The sequence below is a fragment of the Dendrobates tinctorius genome, unplaced genomic scaffold, assembly GCF_039654945.1.
Source record: "Dendrobates tinctorius isolate UK_male_01 unplaced genomic scaffold, ASM3965494v1 ptg000303l, whole genome shotgun sequence".
Lineage (NCBI taxonomy): Eukaryota > Metazoa > Chordata > Amphibia > Anura > Dendrobatidae > Dendrobates > Dendrobates tinctorius.
The window spans coordinates 3,939,660-3,958,730 of NW_027361970.1; the positions used below are offsets into that span (position 1 = coordinate 3,939,660).

Here is a 19,071-nt window from a genome sequence, read left to right on the forward strand (position 1 = left end):
GCAGGTAGCTGCCGGGTGCCACTCCAGGGTGGCATCAGGCTGTGGCTGCTGATCCCACTCGGGGACAAGTCACTTGGACAGGAGCCACTGATAGGTAGCTAGGCACTGCTGGTACCCAGGCAGGCACAGCTGAGACACAGGGCAAGCAGGCACGGCTGAGACACAGGGCAAGCAGGCATGGCTGAGACACAGGGCAAGCAGGCAGGCACAGCTTGAGACACAGGGCAGGCAGGCACGGCTTAGACACAGGGCAAGCAGGCAGGCATGGCTTGAGACACAGGGCAGGCGGGCATGGCTTGAGACACAGGGCAGGCGGGCACGGCTTGAGACACAGGGCAGGCGGGCATGGCTTGAGACACAGGGCAGGCTGGAGTGATGTATGACAGAACAGGCTTGGACCTGTTCACACAGGAGGTGCAGGTACGGATACAGGCAGGAGTGCGGAGGAGGCGGAGCCGCAGGAGTGCGGAGTAGGCAAAGCAGCAGGAGTGCAGAGCACAGACAGGGCTTGAAAGGGTGCAGCGCACAGACAGGGCTTGAAAGGGTGCAGCGCACATACTGGGCTTGCAAGGGTGCAGAGCACAGACTGGGCTTGCAAGGGTGCAGAGCACAGACTGGGCTTGCAAGGGTGCAGAGCACAGACAGGGCTTGCAAGGGTGCAGAGCACAGACAGGGCTTGCAAGGGTGCAGAGCACAGACAGGGCTTGTAAGGGTGCAGAGCACAGACATGGCTTGCAAGGGTGCAGAGCACAGACAGGGCTTGCAAGGGTGCAGAGCACAGACAGGGCTTGCAAGGGTGCAGAGCACAGACAGAGCCTGCAAGGGTGCAGAGCACAGACAGAGAGCACACAAGGAAAGACACAGCAAGGAAAGAAGCCACAGACAGGGAGACAAAGGTAGGACAGTGTTCAGACAGGGAGACAGCACGAGGCAAGGTCCAGGGTCCAGGAATGCTGCCTTCTGGAGGGCGGAAGGTTAGGTATAAGACAAAGCTAGGACAGAGCCTCCTGGTGGGCAGACAGAGAATACTAAGCAAGGCTATGAGTATTTCTCCAGAGAAGAAGGTGCACCCTGACTGCATAAGAACCAGAGAGTTATGGTGCCACCCCCCTATACACACACACAGCCCGGAAGCATGCAGGAGAGCAGAAGAACAGAGCACAGAGCATAGGGCTGGCAGCAGACAGAAGTCACAGCATGGCTTAGGGTACCGTTACACCTAGCGACTCACCAGCGATCCCGACTAGCGATATGACGCGGTCAGGATATATGGTGCATCGCTAGGTGGTTGCTAGTGAGCTGCCACACAGGCAGATCTCACCAGCGACATCGCTGGGGACGGGGATCGCTACTTACCTGTCAGATGCGGCGATCCTGCGTCCTCCCGCCCGGCTCCACGCATCGCTCGCCGTCACAGCAGGAAGCGCCGCAGGAAGCTGACGACGAGGAATGATCCAGGAGCTTCTCGCGCGATCAGCGATAACCAGCGGGGGAGCCGGTCGGAGGTAAGTATCACATGCAGCGATATCGCTAGCAATATCGCTGCAACGTCACAAAATCGGTGACTTTACAGCGATATTGCTAGCGATATCGCAGTGTGTAACGGGGGCTTTAGAGCAGTGAGCAAGTTGGTGAGTGGGGGATGGGAGGCCATGCAGAGATGCAAGCAGGGTTGTTACACACAGCATCTAAGAAATTAAATGACGTGAGGGGACATCTACTGTCATCTCATCTCCCACCCCACTCCTATGCATTGTCATGGCAGAGTGTCAATGGCTCCAATGCATGCCATCTTAAGTAATATTAAAGAAGTAAAAAAAAAAGACAGCAGCTGAGTTATTGGTGAACTAGTATTAATTTAACCCCTTCACCCCTGTGCCATTTTCCATTTTCCATTTTCCCGGTTTCATTTTTCACTCTTCTTCCCATAGCCATAACTTTTTTTTTATTTTTCTGTCAATATGGCCATCTGAGTGGTACTTTTGAAGGACACCATTGGTTTTACAATATACGAAACACGTCTAGAATCATTTTTATTTAAGTGGTGACAAAAAATTCCATAGTTTGTTAAGAAAAAATGGAGCTATTTTCCGAGACCTGTAGCATCTCCATATTTTTGGGGATCTGGGGCTGGGTGAGGGCTTATTTTTTGCGTGCCGAGCTGACGTTTTTATCGATACAATTTTGGTGTAGATTAGATATTTTGATCTCCCGTTATTGCATTTTATGGCAATGTTGCGGCAACACAAATAAACTTACCGTATATACTCGTGTATAAGCCGACCCGTGTATAAGCCGACCCCCCTAATTTTGCCACAAAAAACTGGGAAAAGTTATTGACTCATGTATAAGCCTAGGGTGGAAAATGCAGCAGCTACTGGTAAATTTCAAAGATAAAAATAGATGCTAATAAAAGTAAAATTAATTGAGAAATCAGTAGGTTAAATGTTTTTGAATATCCATATTGAATCAGGAGCCCCATATAGTGGTCTGTACAGTTCATGATGGGCCCCATAAGATGCTCCATACAAAATACGCCCCATATAATGCTGGACAAAGGTTAACAATGCCCCCACAAGATGCTCCATAGAATAATATGCCCCATATAATGCTCCATAAAGGTTATGGCTCCATAAGATGCTCAAAAAAGATTATGCCCCCATAAGATGCTCCAAAAGATGCTCCATAGATTATTCCCCCATAAAATGCTCCATAGATTATGCCCCATAAGATGCTCCATAGATTATGCCCCCATAAGATGCTCCATAGATTATGCCCCCATAAAATGCTCCATAGATTATGCCCCCATAAAATGCTCCATAGATTATGCCCCATAAGATGTTCCATAGACTATGTGCCCATAAAATGCTCCATAGATTATGCCCCATAAGATGTTCCATAGATTATGCGCCCATATGCTGCCTCATACAATATGCCCCCATATGCTGCCCCATAGAATATGCCCCCATATGCTGCTCCATAGAAAATGCCCCCATATGCTGCCCCATAGACTATGCCCCCATATGCTGCCCCATAGACTATGCCCCCATATGCTGCCCCATAAGATATGCCCCCATATGCTGCTCCATAGAATATGCCCTCATATGCTGCTCCATAGAATATGCCCTCATATGCTGCTCCATAGGATATGCCCCCATATGCTGCACCATAGGATATGCCCCATATGCTGCTCCATAGAAAATGCCCCCATATGCTGCTCCATAGGATATGCCCCCATATGCTGCTCCATAGGATATGCCCCCATATGCTGCTCCATTGAATATGCCCCCATAGGCTGCCCCCATAAAATGCTCCATATATTATGACCCATATGCTGCTGCAAAAAAAAATGCCATACTCACCTCTCCTGCTCAGGACCTCACCTGTCTGGGGGCCATCGCTGCTCACCACTGTTTGCCCTGTCGTCTGTCAGTGACGTTCAGGCAGCAGAGGGCACGGTGCGCACTAACCACATCACCGCTCCCCCTGCTGTCTAAACGTCACAGAGCATGCAGCAGACAGCGGTGAGCAGCGATGGACACCCCGGACAGGTGAATATCGCTATACTTACCTCCCCTGGCGCGGTCTCTGCATCGGCAGCCCCGCATCTCCACAGTCTCCCTTCCTGCCTTCAGCGGTCATGTTGGTGAAATCGACTGTCATGTGTCTGAAAAATGTGGGTTCAGCATTGGAGCCCGCATCAAAGGAGGAGACACAACATATGATGTATACAGTTATGCTCAAAAGTTTACATACCCCGGCAGAATTTTTGCTTTCTTGGCCTTTTTTCTGAGAATATGAATGATAACACCAAAACTTTTTCTCCACTCATGGTTAGTGGTAGGGTGAAACCATTTATTGTCGAACTACTGTGTTTTCTCTTTTTAAATCATAATCACAACTCAAAACATCCAAATGACCCTGGTCAAAAGTTTACATACCCTGGTGATTTTGGCCTGATAGCATGCACAGAAGTTGACACAACTGGGTTTGTGTCAGAGACACCACACTACACTTGCTCATAGAGCCAGTGCGCGTGTCCTGAGTACAGAAGCAGTGCCCTGGGGAGCAGGGCAGCAGAGGTGACAATGCGTGCTACAAGCTAATAGTGTCAGGGTCCAGTCAGCGCTGGAAAGTAAGGAGGCACGGGACCTGCGGACACTGACAATGAACAAGCTTGCACGGGGACCTATGGTCATGTGACTGCAAGGGGGCGTGGCTTAGCGTCCTGCTTTCAGATATGACAGTACAACTCAGAGTCAGGCAAAACGGAGGTCACAACAGTATGGGCAAACGGAGTACAGGAGGGACAAACAGACGGGAGGTCAGACAAAGCCAAAGGTCATACACAGGATCACAGTACAGTACCAGGGATGAGACAGAGCGGATAATCAGGGCCAAGCAGAGATCAAAACCAAACAGACATAGAAGGTACCAGGCAGAATCCAAAGCGATATCCAGGGAACAGACCGAGTCATACACAGAGAATCAAGTAACCAGAACACAGCACAAACACACTCAGGGGTCACCACACAATGCCAAGGGCAAGAGTATAACTGACAGGGATGGGAGCGTCCTGAAGCTATAAGAAGCCTCCCCAGAACCAGGGAGAGGCCACAATCATAGCCCCAGGTGTGCAGGTAAGCCTGCATCAGGATCACAACCTTTAACTCCAGAAATGCCAGTCATCAGCACTGGTTCCAAACATTAACCCCACGTGTGCGAGTCAAACCCACACTGAGATCATGACAGTACCCCCCTCTCAACGGGGGGCTTCTGGACCCCCAGGCTTGCCCGGGTACTTAGCATGGAAAGCCCATACCAGGCGATCAGCATGCATCAACCGGGCCGGTACCCAGGACCTGTCCTCCGGTCCATACCCCTTCCAATGAACCAGGTACTGTACCGACCGCCGTACCAACCTGGAATCTACGATATGACCAACCTCATACTCCACCTGCCCCTCGACCAAAACAGGAGAAGCAGCAGACTCTGAGTCTCCCCGGACTGCTTCAAAAGGTTTCAGTAGAGATTTATGGAAGACGTTAGGGATCTTGAAAGAGGGTGGAAGGCACAGCCTATACGCCACTGGATTGATTTTTTCCGCAATCTAGTACGGGCCAATGAATTTGGGTCCTAACTTGGCTGACGGAATCTTTAACTTAATGTTTCGCGTGGAGAGCCAAACTTTCTCTCCAACCTGAAACGTGGGACCAGGTGTTCGTTTCCTGTCCGCGAAAAACTTATACCAGATGAGACCTCTGCTATCACAACCCCATGGTGAAGAATGGAGGACGGTGGCTCAGGGGGCGACACCGGCTGAAAACTGCGTGATAAGGCGTCAGCCTTGACATTCTTAGACCCTGGACGAAATGTAATCGTAAACTGAAAACGGGAAAAAAAAAGTGACCAACGGGCTTGTCTGGGCGATAGTCTTTTAGCAGATTCAATGTACGACAAATTTTTGTGATCCGTGATCACCGTAACCGGGTGACTGGCCCCCTCCAAAAAGTGCCTCCATTCTTCAAATGCCAATTTGACCGCAAGAAGCTCTCTATTGCCTACGTCGTAATTTCTTTCCGCAGCAGAGAACTTCTTGGAAAAGAAAGCACATGGCCTGAGGTTGGTTAGAGTGGCAGGCCCTTGGGACAACACCGCCCCCACCCCCACCTCAGAGGCGTCCACTTCCACGACGAATGGTTTGGACGGATCTGGCTGCACTAACACAGGAGCAGACATAAAACATTTTTTCAGCGTCGCAAAGGCCTCTTTTGCGAGCGAGAACCAATTTCTCACATCCGCACCTTTGCATGTTAGATCCGTGAGAGGTTTGACCACTTGCGAAAACCCCCGGATAAATTTGCGGTAATAATTGGCGAACCCCAAGAAGCGCTGAAGACCCTTAAGATCTCGGGGTTGCACCCAATCCGCAATGGCCTGCACCTTCTTGGGGTCCATGCGAAAACCCTCACTGGATACAATTAACCCCAAAAAGGACAACTCTTGTACACAGAATACACATTTTTCCAATTTGGCATACAAATGATTTTCTCTCAGCCTTTGGAGCACAGTTCGTACATGTTCCAAATGAGAATACTTGTCGGGGGAATATATCAAAATATCATCTAAGTAGATAACGACAAAACGACCAATGAAATCCGAGAATACCACGTTGATGAAATTCTGAAATATGGCAGGGGCGTTGGTAAGACCAAACGGCATGACTAAATTTTCAAATAGTCCCTCGGTCGTGAGGAACGCGGTTTTCCATTCATTCCCCTCACGGACCCTTATCAAATTATATGCCCCCCGAAGGTCCAGTTTAGAAAACCACTTTGCCCCTGATAGTTGGTTACATAAATCGGGAATCAACGGAAGGGGGTACGTATTCCGTACAGTAATTTGATTAAGCTCCCGGAAGTCGAGACAGGGACGTAACCCGCCATCTTTTTTCTTTACAAAAAAGAAACCTGCCGCCACAGGTGAGACTGAAGGACGTATGTGTCCTTTGCGCAGACTTTCAGTAATGTACTCCTTCATAGCCAAGCGCTCAGGACCGGACAAATTAAACAGACGGGCTTTGGGTAATTTAGCCCCCGGGACCAGCTCAATAGCGCAGTCAAAGGGTCTATGTGGCGGTAACGTCTCGGCCTCGCTTTCGGAGAATACATCTTCGAAGTCCTTCAGGCATTCCGGAATACCTTTCAGCTCGACAGATGATACAGACACAGATTTAACAGGTTCAACCAGCAGTGCGGATTTATCATACAACTCAAAATCATTAAACCCCCATTGTACAATCTCCCCCGTTTTCCAGTTAATAACTGGGTTATGGTGTTGTAACCAGGGCATGCCCAACACCAACCCTGCAGGTAGATTGTCCAGCACAAAACAACTTATGTTTTCCACATGAGTAGCGCCCACTCTGAGCGAAAACACATCAGACATAAAGCGAATTCCCTCCTTAGTGAGGGGAGATGAGTCAATGGCCATCACCTTGATCGGAACCTTGAGCCTAACTGTCCCTATCTTGCAGTGTGTGACCAATTGGGAGTCAATAAGATTAATAGATGATCCGCAGTCCACGAAGGCTGTAGAGGAAAAAGAACTACCATCCACAAACAGTTCCACAGGCAGTACTACTTTAGAAAACGAGGAAAATGGTACCTGAGGGTCTGAGCAGCCTCCCCGTTGACTACCCAGACCTAGTCGTTTCCCGCCGACCGGGTTTGAAGACGGGCAATTCGGGCACTCCCTTTTCCAATGTCCCGTTTTACCGCAGTAAAAGCATAACTGCATGTCCTTTCGGCGTTTCCTCTCCGTATCTGTAACGGTCAACGTGGGACTGGACATAGCGCCTCCAGCAGGGCGAATTTATGACACACGTGACCCTGGATACAGCGCCTCCAGCGGGGCGAATTTAAATAATACCGGGACGTGCAGCCGGATACACCGCCTCCAGCTGGCGAATTTAAAAAGTACACGTAAAACTGGATACCCCGCCTCCAGCTGGCGAATTTAAATAATAAGGGGAAACACAGGAACAATTACAGTGGTGGGCCCTGTAATAGGGAATAGGGACATGGAGACCTCCTGAGCTCCCCTGAGGCAGCGTCCCTGCACTCCTTACATTCCCTATACATGCTCCGAACCTGTCGCCGCACGCGAACCTTATGCCCTGACTCGCCCTGAACCTAGTCCCTCGCTAGGGCATTGGCCGGTGCGGAAACTAATCCCACCACTGCACTAGATCACACATAAGGAAAGTCACAAACAGGGGAAATAGAACTTAGCTCTCTCTGTGCGAATGCTCCAGCACAGAGTACAGCAACCGACTGCAGCCTTCCTCCTGAATAGCTGCCACCAAGTTCAGTCAGCGCTGCCAAGAACTCCCGTCTGTGACTCCTTCCACACCAGGACTCAGATTGAGCTGAGCAATCTCTTCAGCTCCTTCCACCACCAAGGTTGGTTGCAAATGAACTACTATCACCAACAATGATTGCATACCCTGAGCACACCTTTATAGGGTGTCACACCTGATCCATAATTAAGTGAACATTAACCTAAACCTAAGGTGCGATACCATTCCCCACCACCGGGCAACTTAGAATGAACGACACCACGTGTGATAATTCTAATGGCCACCGGGGACTATCACGACACACTTTGGAACCAAAGGAAAAAAAGTTCACTTAATGCATTTAATACCGCCAGATCCAACACTGGATCATGACAGTATCCTTCAGGGAGAGGGGGCGCCTACATCCATGGGCTCAGGGGCAGTCTCTTTTCCACTGGGGAATAATGGAGTATCCACCTGCATCACCCCTCTGGCCCGCAGCCTGCGGTCCATCCGGACGGCCTGGGTCATGGCGTCCTCGAGAGAGTTAGGTGGGGGATGTAACGCCAAGGCATCCTGCAGCCGCTCGGACAAGCCTCTGCGAAAGAGTCCTCGGAGTGCGGCGTCGCTCCAAGAGACCTCTGCCGCCCAGCGGCGGAACTCAGAACAAAACCACTCAGCTGAGTGTTTCCCCTGACAGACACTCATCAACATGTCCTCTGCCAATCGCACTCGGTCAGGTTCATCATAAATGTGCCCGAGGGCCTCAAAGAATGCGTTCACTGACATACGTTCAGGAGCAGAGGAAGACAGAGAGAAAGCCCATGCTTGCGGAGCCCCCCCGAAGTAGGGAAATAATGACCCCCACCCTCTGGAACTCATCCCCGGAGGAGCGGGGCCTTAGAGAAAAAAAAAGCTTGCATCCTTCTCTGAAAGACCTGAACTCCTTTTTATCCCCTGAGAAAAGGTCTGGTAATTTGACCGGAGATTCGGGGGACGCTAATGACACATCCCTACCCCCAGAACCAGAAGCCCCTGCATCGACAGCCCCCTGCACAGTAACCACCAACTGTTGCTGGGTCTGGGCCATCGTGTGTTGTTCCACATTGAGCTTATGGAACATTTGGGTCAGGTGCTTGACCTGATCAGCCAAGGCTTGTATGGGATCCATGAGGATAACACACTTTTTTTTTTTTTTTCTTCAGAAAAAAAACCAAAAAAAACTGAAATGGTCAGTTATAATGTCAGAGACACCGCACTACACTTGCTCATAGAGCCAGTGCGCGTGTCCTGAGTACAGAAGCAGTGCTAAGAGTTACCTGGGGAGCAGGGCAGCAGAGGTGACAATGCGTGCTACAAGCTAATAGTGTCAGGGTCCAGTCAGCGCTGGAAAGTAAGGAGGCATGGGACCTGCGGACACTGACAATGAACAAGCTTGCACGGGGACCTATGGTCATGTGACTACAAGGGGCGTGGCTTAGCGTCCTGCTTTCAGATATGACAGTACAACTCAGAGTCAGGCAAAACGGAGGTCACAACAGTACGGGCAAACGGAGTACAGGAGGGACAAACAGACGGGAGGTCAGACAAAGCCAAAGGTCATACACAGGATCACAGTACAGTACCAGGGATGAGACAGAGCGGATAATCAGGGCCAAGCAGAGATCAAAACCAAACAGACATAGAAGGTACCAGGCAGAATCCAAAGCGATATCCAGGGAACAGACCGAGTCATACACAGAGAATCAAGTAACCAGAACACAGCACAAACACACTCAGGGGTCACCACACAATGCCAAGGGCAAGAGTATAACTGACAGGGATGGGAGCATCCTGAAGCTATAAGAAGCCTCCCCAGAACCAGGGAGAGGCCACAATCATAGCCCCAGGTGTGCAGGTAAGCCTGCATCAGGATCACAACCTTTAACCCCAGAAATGCCAGTCATCAGCACTGGTTCCAAACATTAACCCCACGTGTGCGAGTCAAACCCGCACTGAGATCATGACAGTTTGACTGGCAGGTAAAAGGTAAAGGTAAAGGTAACATCCTCATCTGTGACTTGTTTGCTACTAATCAGTGTGTGTGAAAAAAAGCTGAGTGAATTTCTGGGATCCATACAGACTCTTGCATATTTCATCCAGCCACTGACATTTCTGGATTGTGAGTCATGGGGAAAGCAAAAGAATTGTCAAAGGATCTACAGGAAAAGGTAATTGAACTGTATAAAACAGGAAATGGATACAAAAAGATATCTAGGGAATTGATAATGCCAGTCAACAATGTTCAAATTGTAATTAACAAATGGAAAATCAGGGGCTCTGTAAAAACAAAACCACGGTTAGGTAGACCAACAAACATTTCCTCCACAACTGCCAGGAAAATTGTTTGGGATGCAAAGAAAAACCCACAAATAACATCAGCTTAAATACTGGACTCTCTGAAAACTAGTGGTGTGGCTGTTTTAAGATGCACAATAGGGAGGCACTTGAAGAAAAATGGGCTGCATGGTCGAGTCGCCAGAAGAAAGCCATTACTGCACAAATGCCGCAAAGTATCTCGGCTACGATATGCAAAACAGCACAGAGACAAGCCTCAAATATTCTGGAACAAGGTAATATGGAGTGATGAGACCAAAATTGAACTTTTTGGCCACAATCATAAACGTTACATTTGGAAAGAAGTCAACAAGGCATATGATGAAAGGAAGACCATTCCTACTGTAAAGCACGAAGAAGGCTCACTGATGTTTTGGGGATGTGTGAGCTACAAAGCACAGAAACATGGTCAAAGTTGAAGGAAAGCTGATGTCATGATCCAGTGTTGGATTTGGCGGTATTAAATGCATTAAGTGAACTTTTTTTCCTTTGGTTCCAAAGTGTGTCGTGATAGCCCCCGGTGGCACCTTAGGTTTAGGTTAATGTTCACTTAATTATGGATCAGGTGTGACACCCTATAAAGGTGTGCTCAGGGTATGCAATCATCATTGGTGAGAGTTGTTCATTTGCAACCAACCTTGGTGGTGGAAGGAGCTGAAGAGAGTGCTCAGCTCAATCTGAGTCCTGGTGTGGAAGGAGTCACAGAAGGGAGTTCTTGGCAGCTATTCAGGAGGAAGGCTGCAGTCTGTCGCTGGACTCTGTGCTGGAGCTTTAGCACAGAGAGAGCTAAGTTTTCTGTTTCCTCTGTTTGTGACTTTCCTTATGTGTGTTCTAGTGCAGTGGTGGGATTAGTCTCCGCACCGACCTATTCCCTAGTGAGGGTTTAGGGCGAGCTAGGGTATTTAGGCACGCGTGCGGCGACAGGTGAGGAGCCTGTATAGGGAATGTTAGGAGTGTAGGGACTCTGGCTCAGGGGAGCTGAGGAGGTCTCCACGTCCCCCATTCCCTATCGCAGGGCCCACCACTGTAATTGTTCCCTGTGTTTTCCCTTATTCTTTAAATTCGCCAGCTGGAGGCGGGGTATCCAGTTCTACGTGTATTTCTTAAGTTCGCCAGCTGGAGGCGGTGTATCCGGCTGCACGTCCCATTATTGTTTAAATTCGCCCTGCTGGAGGCGCTGTATCCAGGATCGCGTGTGTCATAAATTCGCCCTGCTGGAGGCGCTGTGTCCAGTCACACGTGATCACTACAGCTGAATGCAGCATGTTATCAGCAAATACTGGAGGCAAATTTGCAATCATCAGCCCGCTAGCTGCGCATGGGACGTACTTGGATGTTCCAACATGACAATGATCCAAAACATAAGGCCGAGTCAACCTGTCAGTGGCTACAATAGAACAAAGTGAAGTTTCTGGAGTGACCATCTCAGTGTCCTGACCTTAATATCATTGAGCCAGTCCAGGGGAGATCTCACTCATGCAGTTCATACTAGACAGCCCAGGAATTTATAGGAACTGGAGGCATTTTGAAAAGAAGAGTGAGCAGCTTTACCATATGAGAAAATAAAGAACCTCATCCACAACTACCACAAAAGACTTCAAGCTGTCATTGATGTTAGAGGGGGCAATACACAATATTAAGAAATGGGGTATGTTAACATTTGATCAGGGTCGTGTGGATGTTTTGGGTTGTCATTATGATTTAAAAAGAGAAAACACAGTAGTTTGACAATAAATGGCCTCACCCAACCACTATCCATGAGTGGAGAAAATTTTTTTTGTTATCATTCATATTCTCTGAAAAAAGGCCAGGAAAACAAAAATTCTGCCAGGGTATGTAAACTTGTGAGTGCAACTGTATATACGTAATATGTCCTGAAGGGATTACAGCCATTATCCACTGATGAGGTGTCAATTATGTACCGTAAAAGCTACATGGTGTTTTTTAATTTGGCAATATACATTATAAATTATAGACCATCTTTAGGCTGAAGCTACATGAGATGTTCCACATTGAAATCACAATTTTATTCACACTGCCCTCCTGAGAATTCAATTGTTTACTTTTTTTTAAATTCACCATATGGTTCCAGAGAAAATGGCCTTTTTATTTACACTGTGTGCATAAGGGTTAGGAAAATTGTATTTTTGATGATTCATTTTATTATTGAACAACTATAGAGCTGTTGGCCAATCCAAAAGGTCAATAAATCTGAAACCAGAATTTGTAAGAAAGTAAAAGTGAGGTTTGCCTTTGTTAGAAGAATATATAATCTATTTGTGCAGAATTATAATGCAACTAAATGAAAAACATGTTTTCCCAACTCAGTTATTTATTTTTATCTGTTAGGCCTTACCAGTTTTTGTCACGTGCAATAAAAACGGACCGATTATTTTGATCAGATTTTGACCAGAATGTGGTCTGAGAGTCATCAGTTTTTCTTATACGTGGGAAAAAAAAGGTTCTCCACTTTCCATTCCTGAAAGTGTGTGAAAATCAAATCTCACTCCTCGGATGACATCGAGTTTTACAGGGAACCATAGACTTGACGCTCAGACCCACAGACGCTTGGATCAAAAACGGACATGTTGCCGGGATTTTAGGCAGACCAGTGACTAATATAGCCACCCTTCTTTTTACCCTTTTCAATAAAAATCATAAGCTCCATCCATGCAGTCTGTCAGTCTTCATTTGCTGACAATCAACTTTTTGGGCAGCATCAACCAAAGCCTCCCAGAGACTGACCAGAGGTGACTGTTTTCCTTCACCGTAAATCTCTCATTTAAGAAGGGCCCACAATTTCTCAATAAGAATTATGTCAGGTGAGGAAGGGAATGGTTTTCTTGAAAGATGCAGACTTTTTCCTGTACCATTGCTGGACAAAGAAAAAAACTGACAGTAGGTTTAGGAGTTGATTTTGAGTAAATTTTCAACCTGCAAAAGGTCTAACTAGCTTATCTTTAATAATAGCAGCCCATAGTGATACCCAGCTCCACTTTGCTGGCATGTAAGGGGAAGTGACAGTCTGAGCCCATTACTGATCCAGCCACAGGCCCATTTATCTGGTCCTTCAAAAGTAACTCTCATCTCATCAGTCCATAAAACGCTTGAAAATTCTACTTTTAGTTATTTCTTGGCCCAGTCTTGACATTTACACTTCTGTGTCTTGGTCAGTGATGGTTCGGTTTCAGCCTTCCTTTTCTCAGCTATGTTTCTGAGCTCTCAACACTTTGTACCTTACACTCCAGAGAGCTGCAGTTCTGGAATATCTTCCTGGTCGCGCCACATTTGATTCTTCCCAAAACTTTGGAAGTTAAAAAAGCACTCCCTTCAAAGTTTTTATGCTCTTAATATATAACACTCATCATCTTCTATAGCACTGTGTACTTACAATTGCTCATTTTTGTCTTCTACACAGCTAATTATTCTGTCATCCATGAGGTCAATGACATCACGTGATTAAAAACTGATTAGCTGAATCCTTTTAAGGGTAGGTGCAGACGATCAGTAAACGCTGCTGGTTGGAAGCTGTGTACTTGTGCAAAGTTCAACCCGCAGCGTCCAGTTGTTACAGCATAGTGGATGGGATTTTAAGAAAAATTCCATGTCCGCTATGCATTCACAGATGCCCACAGATCACCCGCGGAGCAGACATGCGGCGTAGCTTTCTAGACCTCAGCATGCTTATTTCTATTGCGGAGATGCCAGTCTCTGCAGGAGAAATCTCACCCATACAATCTATTGGATGCAGTGATTCCGCACGGTTCTGATTCACCTGTGCTCAATAGCCGTCAGCGGTGCCAGTTCCTGATCGTCTGTACATACCCTAAGAAACAGGAGGATGATTTTCTCTGCACAAGTCAGGAGTCGCTGCAAAAGTCTACGGCAGGGGGAGAAGTGAGGCATCTGGGTCAGGAATGAAGAGGAGGATGATAAATGCAGGGAACAGAGACTTCCTGTTTCTACATAGATCAGAGAAAAGAGAAGAATTTACTTGGTAGAAAGGAAAAATGAGCAATTGTAAGTACACAGTGTTGTATAATATGATTTCTGCAATATATTAAGAGGATAAAAATTTTGATGGGAGGAGGAGGGCTTTTTAATGTGCGTATTTTTTCCTAACATGTTTTTTTCTACCTTGTTGACTATTTGCAAAAAAAGTGCATCCCTCTGTTAGACTTGTAAAAATGTTTGACTTTTCAGAGTCAGTTAAATCTCTTTTTTAGCCCATTTTGCCAAAGGAAAACAAGCTTTGTAATAATTCTTTACATATAGATAAAGGGTGATGTATTACACAAATACACATCACCTGATCTACTTCATCCAATAAGCATTCAAGTTTGTACAGCTTAGAGTTGGAAAATCTGCATAAAAATTATGATATGGTCAAAATACTAATTTGCCTAATAATTCTGCACACAATGTAGTGCAAACTTTTATCGTCTTTACACCTTGGAGGCGTGGTTCATAAGGTAATAATACAGAGCAGCCTAAAGACACACCCCAGAGAATCCAGTGAGCCACACCCAATTGGTAAAGGCAATAAAATTACCACTAAATGAAAATATCTCTGTAATCGTATGGCAGATTTTAATTAAAAAATACACAATAATCAGGAAAGCAGAGTGAATAAAATAAGAGCAATTGACCTGGTGACAGGTCCGCTTTAAGAACCATCAATATCCCCCTTACCAGCATCACTCAGCCACTTCTCCAGTAAAGGTTTTAGCTTGCACATGTTTTTGAAACTCAGATTAAGGGCTTCAAATCGTGATATTGTTGTTTGGCTGAAATCATTCCCATAGTGTTTACCCATCGCTAATCCAACATCACCCTGAGAAAAAAAAAGAAAAATATTCTCATCGAATGTGGTAATAGCTGGCTTTAACCATCACCATTAGCATGTATCCTTTAAGGGTTTGTGCATTACTCGCACAACCCCTTCTCAATCCCTATGTTTCCCCCTAGTAAAATAATAACAGCTATACTCAGCTCTGATGCTGGTGCCATTCCACTGCTGCCAGCACTGGCTTTCCCAGGGATTACATGACATTGTTAAGTCACGCAATCCTTGTTGCTAATCAACGCTGGCTTCATTCTCCTTTCCCATGGATGTAATTGACAACCAGAGGAAGTGAGAGCTGCGGCTATTCTCTCACTTCCTCCGGGTATCTTGATTCGTCCATAAGAGAGGAGAATAAAGCTAGTGCTGATTGCCCAAATGGATTCCGTAACATAACAATATCACCAAGCCCCAGGAAAGCCAGTGCCAACACCACTGAAACGACGCCGGCATCAGAAGTCAATATAAAGCCATGTTCACACGTTCAGTATTTGGTCAGTATTTTTCATCAGTCTTTGTAAGCCAACATCAGGAGTGGAACAATCAGAGGAAAAGTATAATAGAGACACGTCACCACTTCTGGATTTATCACCCACCTCTGGTTTTGGCTTACAAATACTGAGATAAAAACTGGCCAAATACTGAACGTGTGAACGCGTCCTTAGTGCTATTATTTTTCCAGGGTGGATCAGAGATTCAGAAGGGGTTGTTCGAGTAGTGGAGAACCCCTTTAATATCTTCCAGATTGTTTGCAGTGAAACAATCTACTTCTTTGTAACATATTTTTGTTTAAAACAACTTTACAATGATTTTTAACCTTTATTATTGTATATACAGTCAAAATAGCTGTATATATAGTGTATTTCTCACCTGTGTAAAGCCAAGTTTTATCCTTCTCTGCTTGAAAGTTTTGGCAAACTTTTCCAGTTCTTCCAAATCGCTCGGCTCATCTGAAGCCACTGGTAAGTGTTTGGGGGCATGTAAATGTTGTGGTATTTCCAAATGCGGCTCTATAGAAGATCCGGGGAGTCCTGGGCGCCCCAGAGCCTATTTAGGTGATAATAAAAGTTTTTAGAGTACAATGTTTATAGCATGAAAAGTGATGTTGTAATTGTTGTAGATTTCCTCCTTCAGCAGTTTCATAAGCACTAAGACATTGTGGGAGAATTAACCATTTTACTTGGGGCATATAGCAAGCATAATCTGCATCATCACAACATAGAGGACACCGGAAGAGAACACACAAAAGCAAACCTGAGAGTTCACAAAGTACAGTATGAAGTACATCAACAATCTGCTGTAAAGGTTAACACAGCTCCATGTTCTGTCTGCTCAACACAGTCCCCAAAGCATAAGCCTGCAACTGTTGTAAACTTCAAAAGTAGTATTAATGAGCAGCTAAGTATGCCAACTAGAAGCTTTGGCAGGAGAGAAGCCATGTGAACAGCTCCTGGTGATTTGGAAGATGTCACGTCGCCTGTCACACTGTGCTTACCTGGGGGCGGGACCCCGGGTCCGTCGTCACCACTTCCGGTGCCGCGGCCGCTCGGGTGCGAGCGCGCACCTCTCGCTCCTAGTCCCATGGTTGTGTTATGTTCCCAGTGCGCACGCGCACTCTTCTCAGCTCTGTCTCCAGTCCTGTCCTCTCTATGGTCCTGGAGGACCTGACCCGGAAATCCAAGTGCTCATATGGCGCCCGCAGGAGTATGGTCGCCATAGTGGCATTACCTTCCTCCTAGGGAGTGTGATGGCATGCTTGGAAGCAATGAAAGGTCTCTCTGTCATTTAATCACAACACACAACACAGTTCTCATTCCAGGCCAGCAGAGGGAGCTCTGAACCAAAACTGGGGGAAGAGCTACTCTCTGGGGGCCAGGAAGGGGAAATTAGGAGTTCGTGTGAGGAGGGCAACGTGTGTGGATGTGGAGGAGAGGAGCTGGAAGATTGAGCAGAGTTGAGTGCTCACTTCTAGCTATAGCGCATGATCTGGAGCCCGGTCTCCAAGGTTGTATGGATACAGATGTTCCTGCAGCAGAAACCGGAGGAATAGGAAGCTGTAAATGCTCTGTTCCCACATAAGACTCGGAGGCACAACAGCAATGGGTGAGCCAGAAGAAGAAGGCTACAGCTGTCTGCCATATGAGGGAGTTCTAGAAGAGAACAAGCAAGTGGAACTTCAGTGTAGCACAGTACTGCAAGTACCTAAGATAAGGGCTAGAAAGGAGACTACACAATCCATCTGATAGAGAGATTCCTAAGTTGCTTCCAGGCCGGCCAGCCTCTGTTCCATCTGTAATCTGGAATTCTGGACTGCATTTACCAAGCAAAGTAAAGGTAAAAGAAACTGCACCCTATTGTGTCCTTGCCTTCTTCCTGCAAACTCTCCAGCACTGCTACATCTCTGTGCCAGACACTACACCCTCTTCCTCAACACCTATCCTATTCATCTACTCTGCCCTGGGACTGCAGCCCTACGGGTGGAGGGCTACAACATCATTGCTGCACCACACCATCTGTCCCAGAGGATCTGTTTGCAGCGTCGGCCTAACCCCTTTATTGCCGAGCACCACAGGTGGCGTCACGTATCATCCGCTCATAAACTTTAATCAGCCACGCTTTAACCCCCTTTTACATGGATGCCCAGGGCCAAGGACCAGGTCACCGCTACTGTGACACTTCCCTCTGAGATACCGGCCTGGTACCGAGTACCCCACTGCCCTGGCGGGCGATCCATTTTGGCGTCACGAACAGGATTTACGGAGCCTGGTGTCCCTGGGTCCTGTGTGCCAGAGACTGTTGTGTGCCATAGACTATTTGCGCAATTGCCGTCATTACCCCGCTGCTTGGTGCGCGCGGGAAACCAAAGGGGTGGGCCGTCGTGGGCGGAGCCAGCCGAAGAGCATGAAAAAGTGAAGCCCTGCACGGGAAGAGACCAGCGAGCAGGAAGTGAGAGGCAGAGGCCTGCAGCCCCAGCTTCCCTCTGATCATCTAACCTGCAAAGCAGCAACCAGTAAGCCAGCGCAACCCAGGGCCTGGCCAACGTTAACTAGGGGGGGAGGAGGATGTCTGAGGCAAGAGCAGATGCAGCGATGGACGCCACCGCACCCCCCACAGCGCCGCAAGATGCAGGAGCCAGCGCAGCTGCGGCTCTAATGGCACCACAGAACGCAGCAGCCAGCGCCACCGCCAGAGCGCAGCAGGAACAAGCGCCCACTGCAACAGTCCCCATAATGCCGCTGTCCATGCCCTATATACCGGGAGCGGCCTGGTTACCACAGTATTCAGGGGAGTCACATACCCTGAGTGAATTTAAAGAGAGACTGTGCAGTCTGTTTGAGGTGTATCCTCTGTCTGAAAGCCAGAAAGTGAACATCCTTATTGGGCAGCTAACTGGTGCAGCACAGAGGGAAGTAAAAGCCTCACAGGACACTGATAAAGCAACCAACAGAACTGCGCCTTCAGGTCCAAGAGCCGGCCAAAAGTATGGCTGCACTTGCTAAAACTGTGCAGTCCCTGCAGGTGTCATCAAAGGAGAAGATTCAGCTGGCCTCCAGTCCAGTCTTCCCATGGCTACGGAAGAAGAGGATCCCGCCACGCTGAGGGAGAGACAATGATCGCTATGACCAGAACGGACGTCCCATCTGTCGTCACTGCCACAAGGCAGACCACATCGCAAGATTCTGTTATTTAAACGAGCAACCTTTGGGGCAGAGGGCCAACCCCCAGGAGTAGGACAACAAGGCCCAAAGAATTGGCGAGCCAAGTATGTTGGTGGGCGACCGGTCCTCCCAGTGGTGATTGATGGCATCCCCATGAATGCTTTGCTGGACACTGGCTCTCAGGTCACAACTATGCCATATATCCTTTACAAGCGGTATTGGGCTGACTCTGAACTTACCCGGGGCCCAAGTGATGAACTGACAGTAGTTGCCAGTCATGGTCAGTCTTTACCGCAAGTAGGATGTAAAGAGATTACTGTTAAAGTGGGTCGAGTAGAGCTAAAATCTCAAGG

The 19,071-nt window shown here is 47.5% G+C and overlaps 1 protein-coding gene across 3 annotated transcripts in view; it reads right to left on the reverse strand.

Moving 5' to 3' along the window:
• The window catches only part of POU2F3 (POU class 2 homeobox 3), a 297,141-nt gene that overhangs the window by 40,458 nt on the left and 237,612 nt on the right, over positions 1-19,071 (reverse strand). For all 3 annotated transcript variants that reach the window (XM_073560731.1, XM_073560733.1, XM_073560732.1), the window contains exons 7-8: positions 15,930-16,106; positions 14,909-15,050 (exon numbers count right to left, since the gene is read on the reverse strand). In XM_073560731.1, coding sequence (XP_073416832.1) covers positions 14,909-15,050; positions 15,930-16,106 — 319 coding nt within the window. The remainder of the gene's footprint in view (positions 1-14,908; positions 15,051-15,929; positions 16,107-19,071) is intronic.